Source organism: Mustela putorius, unplaced genomic scaffold (assembly GCF_011764305.1).
Source record: "Mustela putorius furo isolate JIRA1106 unplaced genomic scaffold, ASM1176430v1.1 tig00003846_pilon_pilon_pilon, whole genome shotgun sequence".
Classification (NCBI taxonomy): domain Eukaryota; kingdom Metazoa; phylum Chordata; class Mammalia; order Carnivora; family Mustelidae; genus Mustela; species Mustela putorius.
This window is the reverse complement of record NW_025421999.1, coordinates 20,650,612-20,673,285: the sequence shown is the minus strand read 5'-3', so window position 1 is coordinate 20,673,285 and position 22,674 is coordinate 20,650,612. Positions and strand designations below refer to the sequence as shown.

The following is a 22,674-nucleotide window of genomic DNA, read 5'->3' as shown; positions in this document are numbered from 1 at the left end:
GGATGGATTATAGCAGCCTATCTCTGGGATTTGAACCATTTTTTTCTACCTCAACAAAAGAGCTTTTTATTCTCTCAGGCACTTCTAGGTCTACATAAAAGCCTTTGTGATTTTCTAATCACTCTTATTTTATATGAAAGTTTGAAAGTAGTTCTTCATAATCATAATCATGTACTCCTAATTTTTAATTTAAAGATATAGCTTAGGTGTCCATAGCTTAGGTACTTTGATATCAAGATGGGTGTTGAAGAGGCAGCAATACAGAACCGAGGAATGTTTTTCTGTCTAATCTTAGCATATAGCAAAAGAAGTCATGGCATCATGGCAGTACTTAGTAACAAAATGATAACATGGTGTTCTTTCTGTAATTGCTGAAAGAAAGCCCCAAACCCAGGACTGAGATATTACATCATTAAAATAAATTTAACCCATACTACCTCTCACTGACACAAAGAAAATCAATTAACCAATCAACAGCTGGGTGCCAAGTATACTATATATAGTGATTACAAGCACTGTGACATTGAAGTGCTTAAAAACTATCACAGTTGGGGAAATAAAACTTACAGATAAGAAATAATTAGAGAGCTATACTCAGTACCATTTAATATATGCTAAATGGGCATTTCAGCTAATAAAAGCAATAGTTTAGAGAAAGGAAAACAATTAGGAAAAAATTCACAAATATGACAGAACTTGAAATGTGGCTAACAAGATGAATGATTTGGGAAAAGGTACAGAGAATGATTTATAGGCAAGGGAAAAGTATTAGGAAAAGCATAGAAATGACAATGAGCATGGCAGATGTGCAACAATGTATGCTACCAACTTGTCTAATGCAAAACACTGGCTAAGACATGGAAATAAAGACATGGATATTAGATGAGCTCAGATCATGGAAGGCCTTAAATTGCCTTTCACAGAAAAGAGGAATTTAAACTCTACCATATGTGTGCCACTGTACTCTCTTTAGAAAGAAAACCAAATAGTGTTAACTGATCAATACGGCAGCTCTAGGTGGGACACTGGAGGGTGAGAGATCAGAAAGACCAGGAGGGGATGACTTGTTAATAACCCAGCTGGAAGAATGTGAGTATTAGAACTAAGGTGACAGCAACGAAACTTGGGAGAAAAAGACATTCAGAGAAAAACTCATAAGGCACAGAAGTCAGGCTAGTATAGGAGATAAGGAGATAGAAATATTGCAAATATAATAAAAATAAAACACACTGGGACTAGACCTACTCTCTCCAGCCCAAACTCTATTATTTTATATCTTAGAGGCTGAAGCAAAAAATAATATGCTATTCTGGGAAATGGCATTACATAATAAGGCTGTCTTCATTCTGGAATGAGATGGGGAGGTTTTTCGGTATGTGTTTATTTTTAATCCGTATAATTTTGTCTTTCAGGAAAGAAGGAGAGGTATTATATTTCTAGTTATGTGAGACCTCTGGCACACAATCCTTCCAAAAAACTCACCATTATCTCGAAATTACAAAACAAATGTCATACTATGAAATAACTTTGTGTCAGTTTTTAAAGTTATGTACAAACATGAAAACACACACATCCTACTCACAATAACAATCTGTCTAGGCAGGATGGAGAAGGGCATGCTGAAAGCAATCATATAATAATTGTTATATTTAAGAAAAGCTTATGGAGATATAACACAATATTATAAAATTCATCCTTTCAAAGAGTACAATTCAGTGTTTTAAAAATATATCCAAAGAGCTGTATAACTATCATCACTATCTAATTTTATAACATTTTCAAAATCCCTCAAAAAACCCCTTTACCCAACTGTAGTCACTCCCTATTCACTCCTCCTACCAGCCCCTGGCAATCACTTATCTACTTTCTGTCTCTATCATATGACTATTTTAACAGTAGAAAATCTTTCTTGTTAAAGATTTGAATAATGGGTTATAACATCATTGTTAATGCTAATTATGGGAGCTGATGCAAATACATGATATTATAATACTTTCTAATGAAAACACAATCTAACTGAGAGGCATAGAAGCAAACAGTTGACTCTTAAGACCGGGATGGGAAATATATGGCAAAGACCCAACTTCAGCAGCAAAATAAATCACATATTTATCAGGTCACAAAATATATTTTATAAGATTTACTCAAAAAGAAGCCAAAACACTGGGGCAGCCTGGGGCTATATAGTTCTCATGTCTAGTAAAATTGTGGCTTCCTGCCAGCCACTGGGAGTTCTAGAATTATACACTGATTGTATCTTAAATGTTTGAAAGCAAGATTGCTGTATCTTTTCAAAGGAATCTTAGAAATGACATTTGTAATTTTGGTGTTGCCAGTAAAACCACAGGTTGTTAGCATCATAAAGCAGCTGACAAATTTCTGCCATACTAATAATTAACTGAAGTAGTAAAATGATATGGAGCAAAGAAAATAGTAGAACAAAATGGAACAAGAATGCTAGCAATTAAGGGTTTAGAGAATGAAGAAATACATGGACTCTTGAGGGGAGATTCTGAAAGGTACCTCTGAACTGTTTCAGTGCTGGGCAACTCAAGGTCTACATCCAGCTGGTCTAGCTTCAATACAGTTCAGAATGAAAGTTGATGAGCTAGTTTTCAAAGTATTAAAATTTTAGTGGCTACGAGGAAAATCGCCTTTATCTTCTTTAAATCATAATCTATTATGCAAATATTCATTATTTTGTATGGAGCAAAAAATGATTTAAAAATTTTAAAAAAGATTTTTTTTTATTTTTGAGAGAGAGACAGTGAGTGTGCATGTGCGTGTGCACATGCAGGGGGAGGGGCCGCGGGAGGAGAGAATCTCAAGCAGATTCTTCACTGAGCATGGAGCCTAACACAGGGCTGGATCTCATGATCCTGAGATCATGACCTGAGCTGAAATCAAGAGTCAGATGCTTAACCAACTGAACCACTCATGTACTCCTAATTTTTAATTTAAAGATAGAGCTTAGGTGTCCATTAACAGATGAATGGATAAACAAATCCTGGTATAGTCCTCCCATGGATTACCACTTGGCAATAATGGAAAAACCTACTGATACTGAAACATAGGTGATCTCAAAAACATGACGCTGTGTGAAAGAAGCCAGATAGTGATTCTGTATGCTTCCATTATGTGGTATTTTAGAATAGGCAAAATTAATATAGTGAAATAAAGCAGATCAGTGGTTGCTAGAGGGGGAATCATTGCAGACAGGCAGGAGGAGACCTCTTTTTGGGGTCATGAGAGTATTCTTTATGTTGACTAGATTGGTCACAAAGATGTTTATCAAACTATATTCTTAAAATGGCTAAATTTTATGTATACAAATTCAAGGTCAATAAAGTTGATTTATGAAGGAGAAAAAGTAGGCCATAAACATTTAAAATGTTTAACATTAATATTTAATTTAACATTAAATTAAAACTCATGCTAAAAAATTTGGCCAAAGCTAGTCAAGAACCTTCAGCATAGTTTTTTTTTTAAATTTTAATTTTTTATAAACATATAATATATTTTTATCCCCAGGGGTACAGGTCTGTGAATCACCAGGTTTACACACTTCACAGCACTCATCATAGCACATACCCTCCCCAATGTCCATAACCCCACCCCCTTTCTCCCAATCCCCCTCCCCCTAGCAACCCTCAGTTTGTTTTGTGAGATTAAGAGTCACTTATGGGACGCCTGGGTGGCTCAGTTGGTTAAGCAGCTGCCTTAGGCTCAGGTCATGATCCTAGCATCCTGGGATCGAGTCCCACATCAGGCTCCTTGCTCGGCGGGGAGCCTTCTTCTCCCTCTGCCTCTGCCTACCACTCTGTCTCTCTGTGCTAGCATGCTCTCTTTCTCTCTCTCTCTCTCTCTGACAAATAAATAAATAAAATATTAAAAAAAAAAGTCACTTATGGTTTGTCTCCCTCCCAATCCCATCTTGTTTCATTTATTCTTCTCCTACCCCCTTAATCCCCCATGTTGCATCTCTACTTCCTCATATCATATGAGATCATATGATAATTGTCTAGCATAGTTTTTTTAATTCACAAAATGTAATGGGTAGATAGACAAGAGAAAGGTGAGGAGAAGTTAGACTGAAAGATGGTTTCTTGTGGCATACAGTCCTCTAGGATTGTACAAAAGGAGGCTAGAGGATAACAAAGTGAGGTTAAAGCATTTTTTTTAATGGGCAGCCTGGTGATCTGGGGTGCTTTGGTTGATAACACCTTGGTGTCCTAATTGTAGTCTCAAGTCCTAAAAAGAAGACATTTAAAAATATTTAAAAACATAAGATGAATGTGTATGTATGTCCCTTCTGTGAATGAATGTTCCTGACCCTCCTGTCCTTCATCTGCCCTGAACTTGCCAAGTATACCCCAATTCCAGTAGCTCTGCTCCTGCAATGTCTTCAGTCTGGCATAGGCTCCTCTCAGATACCTGTATAGCTTTCTCCCTCTCCCTAGCCACCTTAGATACAAGCTACTGCCTTCTGTCACTTTATTTTCTCTCCCCTTTTTCTTCACTTAGCTTTATTTTTCTTCATAGCACCTATCACCTCTGACCTATTATTTATTTACCATTTACCTTCCCTACTAAAATGCAAGCTTCAGGAGAGCAGAGTCTTTGTTTTGTGCACTGCCACATCCCTTGCACCAAGAACAGGGCCTGGGCAAGAATGGTCACTTGAATTTGTTAAAGGAAGGAAGGAAGGAATTGATGTGTGTGATTGTGAGATGGGGGTAAAAGGACCAAGATGGTAAAGTGTCAGAACTTTCAGGGATGGAGAACTGTCAATACAATGATCTTTCCCCAGGATTTTCGTGTATCATAGTAATTGCCTTAAAGTTATAGAAGACCTGAGATCATGTTTAGAGTGTGGACAGTAATAGAAGCTACCTCACAGACCCATGTAGTGTTTATCACAGTGCTTGGCACATAGTAAATGCTCAAGAGTGGTTAGTTAGTATTAACTCTGAAGCAGCAACTGTCATTATTACTACTACATACAAAATCCACTAACATTCTCCCCTGGGAAAAGGGGAAAATTAAGAGGGATGAGAGTTTTGAAATAGAAAATAGGACTTTTCTTTTCCTCTTTTGTTAAAATTGGGGGCAGTATCAAAAGTATATTAATTTCTAAAAGTACCATTAAGTATATGAGGTATTCAGTAAATGACTGACCGGCTTACTTAGTTCTGTAACAGAAATAAATATTCTGAGAACATAGTTTTTCTCAAAGAGCTTAATTAATGTTTTCTGTTTACCATTATCGATGCTTTTACAAATATCTCCTATGCCTCCAGTATGATCATGGTGCCAATGAGTCACTATGATTTCCTGGATTGTTGTGTTAAATTCAGTCAGAGCCTGCTTTAAACAGCTGATATATTCTGGAATTGCTGGTTCTCCAGTGTCAATGAGGATTCTCCTGAAAATTAAATGGACGGTAATCACACAATTGGAACACAGAATTAATAGAAGCATATTTCTCACACAGATAATTCCCATTACATTTAAGAAACTGCTTAAATTGCTTGGCTTTCAACCTGCTTGAAAACCAGCTATATGACATTTTGCCCTAACTATTGTAATCTCACTGTAAGAAAAGTTCTCTGAAAAAATCTTAGAGCTCCATATAAGTCTGAACTTGGCAAGTTCAAGGCACAATAATATTGAATACTTACATACCACTTAAATATGGCACTACTCCAAAGACCTTACATACTTTAACAATTGTGTTATTCATCACAAATATTTAAAGGAGGTATTTTATTATATAACTTGCCCAAGGTTACTCTGCAAATAAATGGCAAAGCGAGCATTCAAACCTGGGTATTCTGTCTCCAGAATATGTGCTTTTATCCACTCTGCCTTTGAGATCTTTTACAACATATTCAGACGTCTCATAGATATGAAAGAATTAGATTCAGAGGTATTCCTCAAGAAACCTAGTCTTCTGCACTACATGCAAAACTTATCATTAAAGTTTTACATGGCTTCCTTCCACATGAAAATGAAAGGAATAGGGAAGCATGGGGAGATGTCTGAGTTGCTTTATTTCTTTACCTAAACAACCCTATCAGTTATATTTTTCTGCTTGTGGTTCTGAACCTTCTTTATTCTGTTTGCCCTTCCTCACCATTTCATGGGATGATGGTCTTTCTCTATAAAATTTTCCTGATTTTACATATATGTAAATAATATATATAAATATGTATATAAATATAACATATATATGTGTATATATATATAAGCAGGACATCTTCCTCCTCAAGAACCAACTCATAAATTTTTAATTCATGCTGCTTCACAATAGTACCTCCCTAATTCAGGTTGGGGGAGAGAAGGTTAGTCTTGATGAAAAGCCTCAGTCATTCACTCATTAATACATTATTAACTATAAATTATCTACTATGTGCCATGCCTTTCTTGCAAGACAAAAAATCCTGTTTGCATTCTAGTGGAAAGTGGGAAGAGGAATCTATGAGAACAAACAGTAACAGGGACAGATAAACAACATTCTGCAGAACATTCAAATGGGGTAAATATGACCTGAAATATCTGAATGGCTATTTTATATTGGATGGTTTGTTTCCCTAACCCTGTTCCCTGAGATGCACAGCCAAAAAAACCAAACTCTCCTCCAATGGGGGAGGGGTCGGGGTGGAGGTGGGACAATGGCCTTGTGATCCACAGGGTTTTATCTACACCTTAAGTTCCATAGAGCAATGGCTCTACTTTACAAGTACATAGAATTATAACTGCCCCTTCTGGAGAAAGGGAAACTAGATGGATATACTGGCCCACAAATACATTATGAGGTTCTGTAGGCAGTGGATATATATGGAGGTGGTGGTTAAAAAACATTTAGGAGGCACAATCAACAGGATTTTTTTTTAAACAACTGGATCTGGAAGGAAAGGGAAAAAATGATTTTGAGGTTTCTAGGTAAGATGACTGGTGTGTGATTAATTAAGACTATAAACACTGGAGGGAGCAAATTTGAGATAAATATGGTTTGGGTTATGATGAATTTTGATGACGCTGCCAGCCATCTTTCCTTGCTTTTTCTTCATAGCACTTATTACCATGTGACATATTATATATATACTTGTTTATTAATTTTGCCTATCTCCACACCTTCTCACAGCTTACAAATTTAAGTTTGAGGGGAGAAATCTGGTCTGATTTTGCCAGGATCTAGATGGTGGCATGTACTTGATAGTAAATGTTTGTTGGATGAATAAATAAGGTAATGGCTATCTTTCATTTTATTTAATCATCAAAACAATCCCAAAATTTTACTCTCATTGTACAGATGAGGAAACTGAGACCTTGACATATCAGACATATATGTAATACCGTAACTTGCCTAGACTTAACGAATTCCAGCACACCTTTGAACCCACACCTTTCTAACTGCAATGCCCATTTTCTTTGAATATGGGGAATACTTCAGTAGGTTTTGATGGACAACTTTAGGTAATGGGTTCTTAACCTTTTTGATGTTTTGGGCCCCTTTGGCAGTGTGGGCTATGGACTAGTCTCAGAATAATTTTTTTGGAGTGTATAAAATAAAACATGTAAGATTACAAAATAAATCAATTCTATTGAAATAGTTATCAAAATTAAAAAACATTATGCTATAGTGTTACATGTGCTTCTTTACTACCATATAAAGTAACAAGATCAGCATCAAAGCTTAGAATAATCATAACTTCTTTTCTTTTCTTTTTTAAAAATATTTTATTTATTGTTAAGAAAGAGAGAAGGAGTGCGTGTGCATGCACGCACAAGTAGGCAGAGCAGCAGGCAGAGGAAGAGGGAGAAATAGACTCCCCGCTGAGCTAAGCAGGGAGCCCAGCAGACGCTTAACCATTGAGCCACCCAGGTGCCCCAATGATCATAATTTCTAAATGGAGATGAATACACATGCAATTTTGAGATATCTATCATGACTATAATATGCAATGAAAATATTAGAGAAAAAAATCATAGGTACTGCTACTACTACTATGGTTTGTTGTCCATATTTATAATTGAATAAAGGCTAATTTTCAGTTTGAGGTATTTTAATAAGGGCATAATTCAGCCCCTCCCACCCCGCCCCGCTAAGGTGAGACTCCCTGAACTATATCGTTTTTAGGACCATAGAGTTCCAATTAAGAACCCCTGATTCTGGTAGAGGAGGAAGAGAAGAGATGATAAAATCAGGTCTGAGTTACTATAAATGAATTATTATTTGTTGATGTACTCCTAGTAATCTAGAATAGTCCTGGCCACAAAGTAAGCACTCAATATATATATGTTGAATAAGTTTAGTTCAAATTCTAATGAATGATTACCATGTATAAGATACTGTGTTATGTTCATTATAAGATGCAAATCATTAGGTATTTTCTGAGCACCTACCATGAACCTAGTGTTGTCTGGATGCTATGATGGAAGAAGTGATAACAGTAGCTAACATAATAGTATGCTTTCCATATGCTAGGATTTGTTAAGTGCTTTTGATTAGATTTTTCATTTAAATTTCACTGAATCTTCATAATATCCTTTGAGGTGGATGCTATTCAATTCTCAGCGTACAGATAAAGAACCTGAAGCTTAGATAATCAACTGCCTTGTCTGAAGTCATAAGCTAGGGTTTGGATTTAGGTGACAAGAGTACAGAGTCTTAACTCTAATTACTACATTAGATTGCCTTTCCCTATTAAAAGATAAACTATTTGCCCTCCAGGGAGTTACAGTTTTGGTAATAAAGGTTAAAACTGCAGCTTTTAGAGTTTCTTGAGCAGAAGAGAAACATGGAAATACACTTCAGAAGATCTATTATTTATCCATTCAAATGTTACTGAGTACCTATACACTAGGCATCACACTAGGTTTAGTAATGCTTTAGGGAAAATTCATTTGAAATCCAAATGAATTTCCAAATGAAATTCATTTGGTATTCCCTAAATTCATTTAGGGAAATTCATTTGACACGAAGGAAGTTGGTAAGATCACCTAGGTAGGGAATATAGATGAGAATAGGAGAGACTGAGATTACATCTTAAGGAACTCACACACTTAAAGATCTGGTAAAGAGGTGGATTCCATGAATGAGATTGAGAAAGAACAGCCAGAGAGGTAAAAGGAAACCAGGAGAATGTGGCATTAGCAAATCAAGGAGGGAATGGTCAACAGTGTCAAAAGATACTGAAGTTCAAATAAAATGGGAATGGAAAAATGCCATTGGATTTGGTGATATAGGAGCCAGCTGTGATCTTAGAACAGTTTTGTGCAGACAGGTGGATACCAATATCTGAACCTCTTACTTGAACCCAGTTAGTATTCATTGCTTGCCATCTGACTTCTACTTTATACAGTAGAGTAGCATTATCTACACACTAACTTACTTATTCTAGCGTGACTATATGGATTCATCCATATATGTATCACATATGAGTGATTCCACTGGCCATTCCACCCCATGACTTTATGTGAGTAAAGTGGGAGACCATGAATGTCTTCTCTCAGTTACTTTCAGGTTCTTTATGTCTCTTTTTAGCACAAACACTTTGCTACACTGAATGTGGTTCTAGTGTTTAAAGATAACAGTATGTATTTTTCATACAACATGGCCCCTAAATGCAAGCCAACTTCTTCATCTGGTTTTCAAACAGAACCAGCCATCTGCTTTATTGCTGGAAGAAAAAGCAGGCTGCACCAAACTTCTTGTGATTGTACATGATCTCTAAGTACATGATGTACTTAGATGTACATGATGTACATGATTGTACATGATCTCTAAGTACATGATGTACTTAGATGTACATGATGTACATGATTGTACATGATCTCTAAGAGACTTTTTAGGGCAATTTTGACTATAGTCAATTTTTAGAATAGGTACTGATGTTAGAACTAGTTTAACATGACACACTGAAGAGAGAAGAGAATGCCTATGGACTTCTGGGGTGAGGGAGTCCCAGACAAGACAGACTCCACTCTAAAGTATTTTTTTCCGCTGAATTCTCTATCGTCCTAGATTCTGGAGGCTGCCTAAAATAAAGCTCCTGTACCTACTGGACCCTGCATTGTTTCTTCTGAACCTAACTTCTGCCTGTCTGACTTCAGTACTTCTAGTTCCTTCATTCTGCTCCATCTAAAATTCTGATTTACTGGAAAAAGGCAAATCCAGCAGATACTTCAAGTGGAAACTCCAATTACTACTAAACTGTTTTTTAGAAATCAGTTATGTTAATTTTAACACATCTTGAAATATACAATTAAATTCTACGCTTAAGGGGAACTGTATTTTATTTTTATTTTGTATTACCTAGGGTATACTAAAGACGAAGCATATAAAATTTTGTTCATGCACATTTGTGAAGTACACCGTATCTTACTCACCACTTAGGCAAAATTACACTAAAATAATGCAGCTGAACAAGAGAAGAATCTTAGAAATACATATAGGTTATTCCATATGCAAAGTAACTTAAATGAGGTTACACAATAGTAACGAAAACTAAAATTAGTCTGCTCCTCTTTCCCAAGAACTACGGGGCTCCTTGGTGTTTCACTCCAGCAATTTGGAAGCATGAAAATCCTGCCCTCTGCCGCTTAGTTAAGAAAAAGGCCTCAGCACAATTAACCACTTTTGTGAAGGGCCAAGTTAGACTCTTGAGCAAAACACTAGTGAAAAGTCAGAAGGTGAGCAAAGTAAATGCTTTCTTGGATTTCTAACTCCAGGCGATCCTAATTTCTCAACAGCTTAAACACAGTTTAAAACACTCAACAGCTTAAACATTTAACATTAGGCAAAGCCCATTGGGTTTCAAAAGCTGGTAGTTTTGATTTTTCTCACTATTTCACCCTCATTAGTCATTTCTGAGGTAGGTTACCAGCCGGTATTGCAGCGACTTGGGGGAGGCCTGGAATGGGGGCGTCGGAAGGTGGTCCTCGGTGCGGCTGCCTGGACCGGACTGGACACTGAGCTCCAGGTTGCAGGGCCGCCTTCGCCGAGCAGTCGTCCCAGCCCCAGCTCTGGGCGTCCCGCAGGCCGGGACGTCTGTTAGAGAGGAATAGGGACGTTTACCTGGTGCCGATCCCTACCAAGTAGGTGTTGGTGCCCTGCAGGGTCATGGGTCCCGGGTTACAGCCCAGGACGCGCACCACCCGGCTGGAGAGCCGCTCGATGCGCTGCAAAACAGCCGACATGACCGCCTCTGCAGCCCGCGGCGGCGCAACGACTTGAACACGGAAGCGGCGACTAGGCGGATGCGGAGGACGAGGTGGGGCGGGGCCAGCAGTCGCCCAGGAGGCGCGAGCAGGCGGAGGGGAAATCGCCTGCTGTGCGGGGGGCGGGGCCAGAGGTCACCTGACGCCGCCCGGGCTCCGTAGGCGGAGGCGGGAGCGCAGTCCAGGGCGCGAGGCGTGAGGCGTCTCGAGGCGAGGTTGCGTTCTGCTGGCCGCGCGCCATTTCCTGTCACAACGAGGTGATTTCACAGCAATTTGTGGCGTTCATCCCAGTGGACGAGAGACCGTGTAATCTGGGAAGTCTTGTGGAGCACAGGGCAGGCCGATTTGGGGTTCGTTGCGGAGCACTAAATTCTTGGAAGGAGGGCTTCTTATTTTCAGGCAATGGCAGTGTGTGTGTGTTTTGTGTGTGAGGTAAGAAACCTGTTTGCTTTTTATGATAAATAGGGGCAACTAGTATTTACTTAGTGCTCACTGCCATGCTAAGTCCTTTTTCTAAACACTATCTCACTTAATTCTCCTAAGGACACGAGGAGGAAGACACTTTTAATGTTTGTTCTACAGATGAAACGGGGATTCGGAGACTTGGCGGGGTGCCAGCTGTGTGAACCCAGCTCAGGGTCTGAAGCCGTGTTCCTGGCTGTCTTGCCCCAACACTTGTCCCCCTCTCGTTAGATTCAGGGAGCTTGGGCCTCTCTCCTTCTGCTGTGTTCCTGTCCAGAGACCTAGCTCGGCCTTGAGTTTTGTCCCATTTTCGCTAATGAGGAGCCCTTTTCTAATCTGCTAAGCTTGGACTATCCCAGTATTAACCACCCCTTCCTATTAAAAAAAATTGAGTTACGATTTGCCTAACAGGAAATGCGCAGATTCTACAATCCATTTCATTGAGTAATGATAGTTGTACGTAAGCTACCGCAAAAGAGATACATAGCTTTGTCCCATATCCGCTGTCCCGATTTGTCTTTTTCAAAACACGTAGGAGAATGACACATTAGATGCTTGTGGTTATAAAATTTAGGAAACATATTTTAACACTTTTTTTGCAGGTGTTTCTGAAGAAGAGACTACCATTTTACAGTATTTGTTTTACAAATCGTTAGTTTAATATTCTGGATTTCTTGAAAGACACACCTGTTTTATGGGTGACAAATTTCTTTGCCTTGTGTCTCAAAGATGTACTTGTAATGGAAAAGTGTTTCAAAAACCTTTGCTGAAAGGGCAATATGCCCTTTAAAAAAAATGTTTGAAGAACCATCAAAATTCCTCACATCAGTTACTTTCAACTCCCCAGTTTTATTTATTTGTAGTCTCTTAATGGCTATTCAGTCAGGAAGCTATCTCCATTTTCTCTTTTGAAAAACCTGGTGCTGGAAATTCAACAAACCTTTGAGAAGAGGGTGGAACAGCAATTTCTGGGACTGGTGGGCAGTTCCATTTTTTTATCCCTTGGTTTTTTGTTTTAAAATAGAGTTCCCTTGTGGCTTACAGCTCTGTTTCTTTTAATTCATTGCCAAGGTCTTCCATCTGCCAAATGGACTTAACAAATAATTTAAAACTCTAGTGACCTCAGTTGAGTCATACAAGGAGCTACCACCTGAAGAGGGGGAATAGAATTTGGGTAGTTAACTTGGTTTAGACAAATTAAAATTGGGATGATTGTGGGATATCCTGGTAAAGAAATCTGTAGTAGACTTTGGGTAAATATGGGTTGAACTTAGAAGAGAGTTCTAGGTTGCTACTACAAAATTGTCTTTGTGGATATGTTTAGTATGTGACTTGAAGTTTAAGCTCTTGTCCAAGAAATAAGAATGATTTTGGGCAATCTTCTGGGGTCCTTGCCCTCTTCGGGAGCATTGTACCCAATAAAACTCAATAAACTTTGCTTTCCTGCCCACCAAAAAACAAAATAAAACAAAAAAACCCAAAGATTTTATATTCTGTTCAGTTACATTTACCTACAGTATGCATAGTATTATTATAGACATATGGGGTGGGTGTTAAAATTATAGTTGGCTTTCTAGAGGCTTATTACCAGGAAGGAGACATACATTATCTTATTTTAAAGAATATCTGAGTAAATCCTAGAGAAGTATAGTTGAAGTGATAGGATTGCAAGGAGGAAGAGAGAGAGTCAAATTAATTGGGAAGATTGGGAAAGCTTAAAGGTGGTAGGGTTTTGAGCTGATCCTTAAAGGACTTGATATAACCTTATCAGGTAGATGGAGGTAGGAAAGGCATTCTAGACAGTAAATAATCTTGAGAAAAGGCTTGGAAATAGAACAACTGTAGTATTTATTTTGGGAAACCAACAATCATGTTTTTGGGACACAGGTTTTAAGGTGTACAGTTTGAAAAAGGTAAGACTAAGTTAAAAAATACTTTGTGAATTCTTTATCAGAGTACTTCAAATGTAAGAATCTCTCTCCTTCCTTTTCAAACACTTGTTGTCTACTTTGTCTACTTGGATATTCTGTGAGGTAAATTGTATTTTCTTAAAACTTAAATTTTGAATACAGTTAAACCTTGTAACCTAGTCAGCCTGTGAGAGGAGCCATGTTATTCCTTCTCCCAATGTGACAATTATAAAGGGGTGTACTGTAGTTGCAATGATACAAACTCTCTTATCACTAGATGAAAAAATCCCACATATGACTAACAGATGACTTCAGTTTCATTTTAGTATTCGTGCTGAAAGGTTTACACGCCCTTTAATGGTACTCATTTTCAGTGAACAAGAAATAAAAGATTCCCATGATGAAGATTTTCCAGGAGAGACTTTGAGTTAAAGAAGGCTTTTTATACTTGACAAGTAAGTCTCCATTTTATATGTGTTGAATTTGGTTGACAAATGAAAGTTTGGTAGTTTTTACTTCTTCATACATATGCCTTATGACCAAGAGATTATGTACAGTGAGCAAAGGTCATTTGGCTGGCAGCTGGTTAGCCACATAGCTGAGTTGACCTCTGAATGAAAGTGGATTGAAACTGTCCTATTTAGTCAGCAAGTGTCATGAATTCTCTGTAAAGTCAAACTTTATAGGTGGTATTATTTCTCCTAAGGTAATAATTGGAAAAAGTGATTAACTGTAGGGATAGAGATGAACTAGCCTTCATACAAGTTAAGTCACTATATGGTTATTGAAGGAGGTGTAGGCTTTCTTTATAAGAGCTGCTATATTTATTTTCCTGCTTTGTAGTTTTCTTTTTGGTTGGCATTATGTTCTGCCTGATTAAATTAGGAATAGAGACATTGCCATGTCACATTAGTCTGTTGAAAATGTTTTGCTAATAATGGAGTTTCTATGTTTCTTAGAAAGTATTTTTCTTGTCTTGTAAAATTTATTTCAAAACTGCTAGTATTTTCTATATCCATAGCCGGGTAAAGGAAATTCTCTTTGTGGGGAGAGTGGTTAAGAAATGTACATGTGGAGTGCTTAGGTATTAAAATCTGTAATGTTAAGGAAATTATCTATATTAAAATGATTTACTTATTAGAGATAACTCATCTAAATACCCAAAATCTCTAAGTCTCAGTGTTTTGGTCAATAACACCCTTCCCAAAGAGATTTGTGAGTATTAAAGTAAATGTATGTATAGTACTCCACACACTGAGTAGATACTGAGCAATGATAGCTACTGTTATTACTATTTTTCCATTATATATGTGATGTTCTTTTCCTCCCTACATAGTGAAGCTTAAGAAGTTACATTTTTTAGAATATTAGAGTAGGACTGGATGCACATTAAACACATCCAGTATTACCATGGTAAGGAATTTGCCAATATTTTGTGGAACTTTTGTTTCTGGAGGACATATTTGAAGTCTGGTACATTAGATTTTCAAACTAGCTTTTCTTTCCACCTGGAACACTTTTACACATGATATTCAAATGACTAATTTCACTACTTATATGCCATCTTCTCTGGGAGGCCTGTCCTGATCATTCAAGACCTGAACTGAGATCAGGAGCCAGACACTTAACTTAATCCACCCAGGTACTCTCTGTCCTGACCATTCTAATTAAAAATGCAACTCATGATGTGCCGGTCTCTACTTCCAACACCAAGGTTTGTATTTTTTCCTTAGCACTTATCACCTTCCAATATAATATTCAATTAATTAATTTATTTAATAAATAATATTATTTTTATTGTTAATTGACGGTCTTTCTCTGTTCAGATGTAAATTACACAAGGGCAGGGATTTTTTGTTTGTTTGTTTCTTTTGTCATTTGCTATATCCCCAAAGCCTAGAACAGCACATCGTAGGTTCTAAGTAAGTATTTTCAGTTGAACAGAACCTTCTGATTAAGTCTCATCCTTCTAAACTCCATACTTATGTCTTTCATTTTAAGATAAGAAACTTAACACATGGAAATTCATGGCCTGCTCTTTTGGGAAAACTCAGATTTTAAAATTACTGTTATCCATCCCATTGGTCATAGCATTCTTGTCAGGGAAGCTAGTGACAGTGATTTTTTTTTTTTTTCCATTATGAAGAGTGAAATACCTTTTAGTTTTATTTTGAAAACTTTAAACAAAAACTTGTAAGTGGTAAAATGACAAGAACACTAAGTATTAGCTGGTGTGTGTTTTCAGTAACATTTTCACCTCCTGGTTTTTAAAGTGATAAGCATTCTTTATAGAACATGTAGGGTGTTAGTCTACTTGGGCTGCCGTAACAGAATAACTACAGACTTTGTGACTTAAACAACAGACATTTATTTTTTCATAGTTCTGGAGACTAGTAGTCCAGTATCAAGGTGCCAGCAGGGTTGGTTTCTAGTGAGGCCTCTCACTTTGAGTTGCAGATGATTGCTTTGTAGCTGCATACTCATGTGGCCTTTCCTGTGTGGGTATGGGAGTGGAGTGTGTGTAGGGGGGAGGTCTCTGTTGTCTCTTCTTTTTATAAGGACATCAGCCCTATTGGATTGGGGCCCTGTCCTTATTACTCCTTTTAATCTCAATTACCTCCTTAGAGGCCCATCTCTAAGTACAGTCACATTGGTGGTTAGTATTTTGTAAGAACTTTGGAGGGAAAACATTCAGTTCATACATATAGAAAAGAATAAGAAGAGGAAAAAAATTCATTTATAATACTATTAATTCCCCAGATAAAACTACTGTTAACATTTTTTTATTCCTCCAGTCATATTTTTTTTTTTGTATTTTCAAAGCTTTGTGATCATGCCATAGTATTTTTTTTTTTAACTTAACATTCTTTAATGTGAAGTCAAAGTTTACAAACTCAGATGCTTATAGGGTTCAGGCAGGCAAGGTAATAATGGTAACCAACATTTATTGAGTTCTGTTTGCCAAGTACTTTCCTAGAAATTTATATGTATTATATATGTCCTCTTTCTTAGTCTTCACCGCAACCCTATGAACTATATGCCATTATTTTTTCCATATTTCAAGTGAAAGAAAATAAGGCATAGGGAGGTAAAAGAACATGTTTGAGGACACAGCTAGTAGGTAGCTTTATTGTCATTGAGACCCAGCTGCTGAAATGACTGAAAAGGGGTCGTGGGCTACTGTGGTGAACTTGAGAGAACATGCCCCATCTAGGGCATCCACAGCTCATGAAGAAAGGTCAGTCTATTGTAACACATCTTTCAATTTTTTGATAGCAGTGAAAAATCTGTGTTTTACATGAAACATTGGCAATTAGGAAAGTTAAAAAAACATTGTTGAATAGAACTTTTTTTTTTTAGCTTTGAGACATTTTATTATAAAAAGCTAGTACTTCTAAACATAAACTAGTAAGAACTTAAAACTCATTGCACTTTTACTTCACTTTTTGTCTTGACCTTGTATTATATCTTTAGCTTCATTGATTTTTCCTGCTGTATAAGGAGGTCCTCCCTTTTAGGGTGATTAAAAAGTACAATTTGTAGAAGAGCATCTCTTTTCCATTATTGGTAGTAGAGCTTACACCTGCTGTTAATGCTGCCTCTTGTTTGGGCACTTTGTGGTCAAACCCACTTCTGTAATAGCTGCCACTGAAGGTAGATTTTGGTAGACTTTGAAAACTTGTTTTGCTTGAAGCTCTATATGCTTCATGGCTTGCAAAACATAACAGCCTGCAAATCCCGCAGCAGTAATGGTCAGTCCATTTGCTACTACTACACTGCCCATAGCTCTGGCTTGGTGCCCCTGCATCCACCGAGAGGTTTATCCCAGCCCAGAGCCTGCAGCCATCAATTCCATGCCTCTACCAGAAAGCACCACTGGTAGGTACAAAGGGCCCAGACACAAGTACCCCAGGAAGTATGGGAGCAGCTGCCAAGTCAGACAGATCTTGTCTGTAGATTGCATTCAGCCCATATTTATAAAATAGGGGTCACAATAGTAATAATACCTGTCTCCAAATTTTGAGATGTAAGATTTAAGTGGGGGTTTCTATGTATAAGGTTTAGTTTAATACCTGGCACATAGGGCTAAGTAATTGTTAGCTAACATTTGTCCAGTCATTGGAATTTTTTAAAAGTATCATTTACTATTGTTTTTATTTTAAGAGATTATGTAAGCAATATATGGGTACATGTCTTTTATAAAAAATTCCAACAATATAAAAGAATAATTAATTATAGGATTGAAGTTGCATTTGCTTTCCACTCCCAACTTCCTTCCTCTCTCTGTATAGAATTAAAAACCCATAAATGTTATATTTATCTTTCTGGCATTTTTTTTTCCACTTTATATGTCTTGGGAGATCTTCTGAGGCCAGTTTATACAAAACTTCTTCATTCTTTTTAAAGGCTATGTGGTGTATTCTTTACTCTGGTGTACCATAATTTATTGAACTAGATCTCATTTGTCATTTACACAGTTTTCAAATAGTATATATATTTGTGCACATTTGTGACATTTTTCCCTAGGCTTGATTTTTAGATGGAATTGCTGAATTAAAAGCATATTAACTTAATATAGAGAACACACTGATGGTTATTGGAGGGAAGGTGGCTGGTGGGTGGGTGAAATAGGTAATGGGGATTGAGAAGTGCGCTGTGATGAGCACTGGGTATTGTATGGAGTTGCTGAATCACTATGTTGTACACATGAAACTAATTTCACACTGTATGTTAACTGGAATTAAAATTTAAAAACTATATTAAGAATTTTCACAGCTATTTCACCTTTGTTAAATATTTTTTAGTAGCTTTGTAGTATTCCATTTTGTGAATCTACCATTATTTACTGATTCTTATGTTGACACAGATTGTTTCTAATTTTTTGCCACTGTAGATGGACCTGTGATAAATATCTTTGTTAGTAGGTTATGGTTTTTAAAAGGTAAGTAGTCAGGAAGTTTTCAACTAATAAGTATATTTCTGAGGCTTTTCTTTCCCAAACTATTATAAGAACCATATTTAGTCATAATTTATTATTTCTAGGAAAATAGGGGTTTGATAAAATCATGGCCTAGGGTTTTTAATATTACAATCAAGATTTTTAGAATCTTTTATATATATTTCATTTTAGGTGTTGTCATCTGTAATGAAGATCACTGAAAAACAGAAGATTGAATAAAGCCTTGTAACATTGGACCTGGATAGGAGATTTAGAAAAGAAAATTACTCACTTTGGTTTTAGTGTTTCAATTTCATAATATTTATTCTTTTGAATAAATTTAAGGAGTAGAACTTAAAATTCAGTGCTATACTAACAGATGCACTATTATTATTATTATTATTATTTTGTATAAGAGAAGAAAATAGATAACCAAGAGCTCTAGTGATTCATAATGAAATACACTAAATTGCACTTTATGTTGTCAGTTCTTGGCATTATAATCTATATAACTGATTTAATTGTGGACATTTGGGTATCTGTCAGGTTTTTCTATGAAGGACGAAATGTTTTTGGTATTTTAACAGTAACCTTTATGCTCTTTGGAACACTTGTGGTGCAGTGTTTTAGTTACTCTTGGTTCAAGGCTGATTTAAAGAAAGCAGGCCAAGAAAGTCAGCACTGTTTTCTTCTACTTCATTGCTTGCAAGGAGGAGTTTTTACAAGGTGAGCATACACTTTTGATCATTAACATTATTTTTCTTTTATGTAAAAAGAAACTACCTTTCTGTGTTTGGGTAGTCAAATGTACAAAGTTCCCCTACTTGCATGTAGCACAAAGGTCACTTGCTCCTCACTATCAGTGGTTATATGAGTCATTGCTACTGTTAGAATTTTCTAGGTTCATTAATAGAATGTTTTAATTTACCTTGGGATACCTGGGTGTCTCAGTTGGTTAAGCATTCAGCTTTTGATTTCGGTTCCACTCATGATCTCAGTGTTGTGGGATCTAGTCCTGCATCAGGCTTGGTTCAGCATGGCGTCTGCTGCTCTCCCGTCTCCTTGCCACCTTCCCCTGCTTGTGTACGTGCACACATGAGCGTGTGTGTGTGCGCGCACACGTGTGTGTTCTCTCTCTCAAAATCTTAAGGGATGTTTTCTTAAATTTCAATTCAATTAATATATAGTGTATTACTAGTTTTCAGAGGTAGATTTCAGTGATTCATCAGTCTTACATAATACCCAGTGCTCATTACATCATGTGTCCTTAATGTCCATCACCCTGTTACCCTATTCCCTCAGCCCCCCTTCCCTCCAGCAACTCTTAGTTTGTTTCCTATGGTTAAGAGCCTTTTATGGTTTGTCTCCCTCTATGACTTTGTTTTGTTTTATTCTTCCCTCCTATCCTCCCACAATCCCGTTTTTTTTTTCTATTAAATTTCAAATATGAGTGAGGTCATATGATTATTGTCTTTCTCTGATTTATTTTGCTTGGCATAATACTGTCTGGTACCAGCCACGTTGCTGCAAATGGCAAGATTTAATTTTTTTGGTGGCTGAGTAATATTCGTATATATCTATATCTGTATCTATGTATCTATACAGTGTGTACATGTGTGTATGTGTGTATATACACACATACACACCACATCTTCTTTCTTTATTCATCTGTTGATGGACATTTGGTCTCTTTATATAGTTTTGGCTATTGTGGACATTGCTGCTATAAACATTGGGGTGCACGTGCCCCTTCAAATTAAGTTACTTTTTCTGGTATGTACTCACTTTTTGTGGGGAGATGACTCATGTCTGTGTCTTATGAATCTTTTATCTTCTATTTTGTATTCCAATCCTGATTATATAAATATAGTTTATCACATGCAACTGTGTTAGATCCCTTAATTTTTTAAGTTTCTTTTACCACTGATTTCACGATATGAAATTTTTATTGTAATAATTGCAGTAGCCATATGGTTAGTTAGGTACAGAATCATATGCAGAACTAAAAATAACTTTAAGAATCATTTTGTTTGAGGACACCTAAATGGCTTAATTGTTAAGCATCTGCCTTCAGCTCAGCTTATGAACCCAGAGTCCTGGGATTGAGTCCCATGTCGGGCTCCTTGCTCAGCAGGGAGCCTGCTTCTCCCTCTGCTTGCTGCTCCCCCTGCTTGTGTTCTCTCTTTTTCTCCCTCTCTCTCTGACAGATAAATAAAATCTTAAAAAAAAGAATCATCTTATTCATCTTGTTATTTTATAGTTAAATTAGGAATCTAAATAAGTCCTGAGAATTCTATGATTTTCCATATGTCTAATTTCATTTGATCTTATTATTATCTTAAGGCATTTAATTCTGTTAAAAGCAATATATATGTAATAAAGAGAAAAATAAAGACAAATATTAGATGGATAATATTTTTTTTTGTTACAATTAGATTTTGAATTTGGGCTGTTTTAACTACCATCTTTCTTTAGAGATATTTTAGTGACTATAGAATTCTAATATGTAGTTATTTTGTCTCTGCATATTATAGTCTCTGCATATAAGTCTCTTGGTTTCTGTTGTTGCGCTTCAGGAATTAGATATCAGTTTTACTGCTGTTCTTTTGTTTTTTAAAAAAATTAATTTTTTTTTTAAAAAAGATTATTAGAGAGAGAGAGAGAGAGTGAGAGATCATGAGCAAGAGGGAAGGATAGAGGGAGAAGAAGACTCCCTGATGACAGGGAGCCCAGTGTGGGACTTGGCCTGGATCCTGGGATCATGACCTGAACTGAAGGCAGATGCTTAACCAACTGAGTCACCCAGGTACCCACTGCTATTCTTTAAAAAGTATTTTATCTTTTGGGGTTTATATACAGTTTCCAATATATCTAGGTATAGATTTTTCTTTCTTTTTTCTTTCTTTTTTTTTTTTTTTGCTTGGGATTTGCTGGCCTTCTTAATTCTGTGGATTATTATCTTCCATCAGTCTTGCACAATTCTCAGCCATTATCTTTTCTAATGTTTTCTGTGCACATTTCCTTGTGGGACTCCAAGCAAATGTAAGTTAGATCTCACATTATCTAATATGAGTGTTTCATGTTAGGTGTTTTGAATTTTTATTTTTGGACTCTCTGTGGTGTGTGGTACATTCTGTGAATAATTTTCATAACTCTTTTTATTTCACTAGTACTTTCATTGTGGCCAAAATGTTATTCCATCCAACCTCTGGGTTTTATTTTACTTTTTAATTTTAATTTAATTTTATTATTTTTGATTTAAATTCAGATTGTTTAACAAATAATGTAGTATTGGTTACAGAGGTAGAAGTTAGTGATTCATCACTTATATGTAACATCTAGCGCCCATCACAGAATTGCTATCTTAATACCCATCACCCATATAACCCATTCCCTCACTCACTTTCCCTCCAGCAACCCTCAGTTTGTTCTCTATAGTTAGGAGTCATTTATAGTTTCCCTTCCTCTCTATTTTAATCTTATTTTTCCTTCCCTTCCTCATGTTCATCTGTTTGGTTTCTTAAATTCCAAATGTGAGTGAAATCATAAAATATTTGTCTTTCTCTGACTTACTTTGCTTTGCATAATAAATTCTAGTTCCATCCATGCACTGCAAATGGAAAGATTTCACTCTTTTTGATGACTCAGTAATAATCCTGTGTGTGTGTGTGTGTGTGTGTGTGTATGCATGTGCACGCAACATCATCTTTATCCACTCATCAGTCAATGGACATTTGGGCTCTTTCCCTAATTTGGCTATTGTTGATAGTGCTGCTATAAACATTGGGGTGCATGTGCCCCTTTGAATCAGCATTTTTGTATCCTTTGGGTAAATAACTAGTGGTGCAATTGGTGGGTGATAGGGTAGTTCCATTTTTACCTTTTCTTTTATTTCTTTTTTTTTAATTTTAATTTTTTTAAATAAACATATAATGTATTATTAGCTCCAGAGCTACAGGGCTGTGAATTGCCAGGTTTACACACTTCACAGCACTCACCATAGCACATACCCTTCCCAATGTCCATAACCTCACCCCCTTCTCCCCAACCCGCTCCCTCCGGCAACCTTCAGTTTGTTTTGTGAGATTAAGAGTCACTTATGGTTTGTCTCCCTCCCAATCCCATCTTGTTTCATTC

The 22,674-nt window shown here is 36.7% G+C and overlaps 2 protein-coding genes and 1 pseudogene across 4 annotated transcripts in view; 1 reads left to right on the top strand and 2 right to left on the bottom strand.

Moving 5' to 3' along the window:
* LACTB2 (lactamase beta 2) overlaps nt 1-11,284 on the bottom strand; it is a 33,569-nt gene extending 22,285 nt beyond the window's left edge. For all 3 annotated transcript variants that reach the window (XR_200185.3, XM_004762380.3, XM_004762378.3), the window contains exons 1-2: nt 11,084-11,284; nt 5,262-5,425 (exon numbers count right to left, since the gene is read on the bottom strand). Coding sequence is in view for 2 of the 3 variants with exons in the window: in XM_004762380.3 (XP_004762437.1) it covers nt 5,262-5,425; nt 11,084-11,205 (286 nt within the window). In the remaining variant the exon portion in view is untranslated. The remainder of the gene's footprint in view (nt 1-5,261; nt 5,426-11,083) is intronic.
* A 97-nt stretch (nt 11,285-11,381) lies between these two features.
* The window catches only part of XKR9 (XK related 9), a 46,906-nt gene continuing 35,613 nt past the window's right edge, over nt 11,382-22,674 (top strand). The window contains exons 1-3 of the mRNA XM_004762384.3: nt 11,382-11,658; nt 13,973-14,053; nt 18,730-19,263. Coding sequence (XP_004762441.1) covers nt 18,992-19,263 — 272 coding nt within the window. The 5' untranslated portion in view covers nt 11,382-11,658; nt 13,973-14,053; nt 18,730-18,991. The remainder of the gene's footprint in view (nt 11,659-13,972; nt 14,054-18,729; nt 19,264-22,674) is intronic.
* Nucleotides 17,038-17,382, bottom strand: LOC106006803 (annotated as a pseudogene).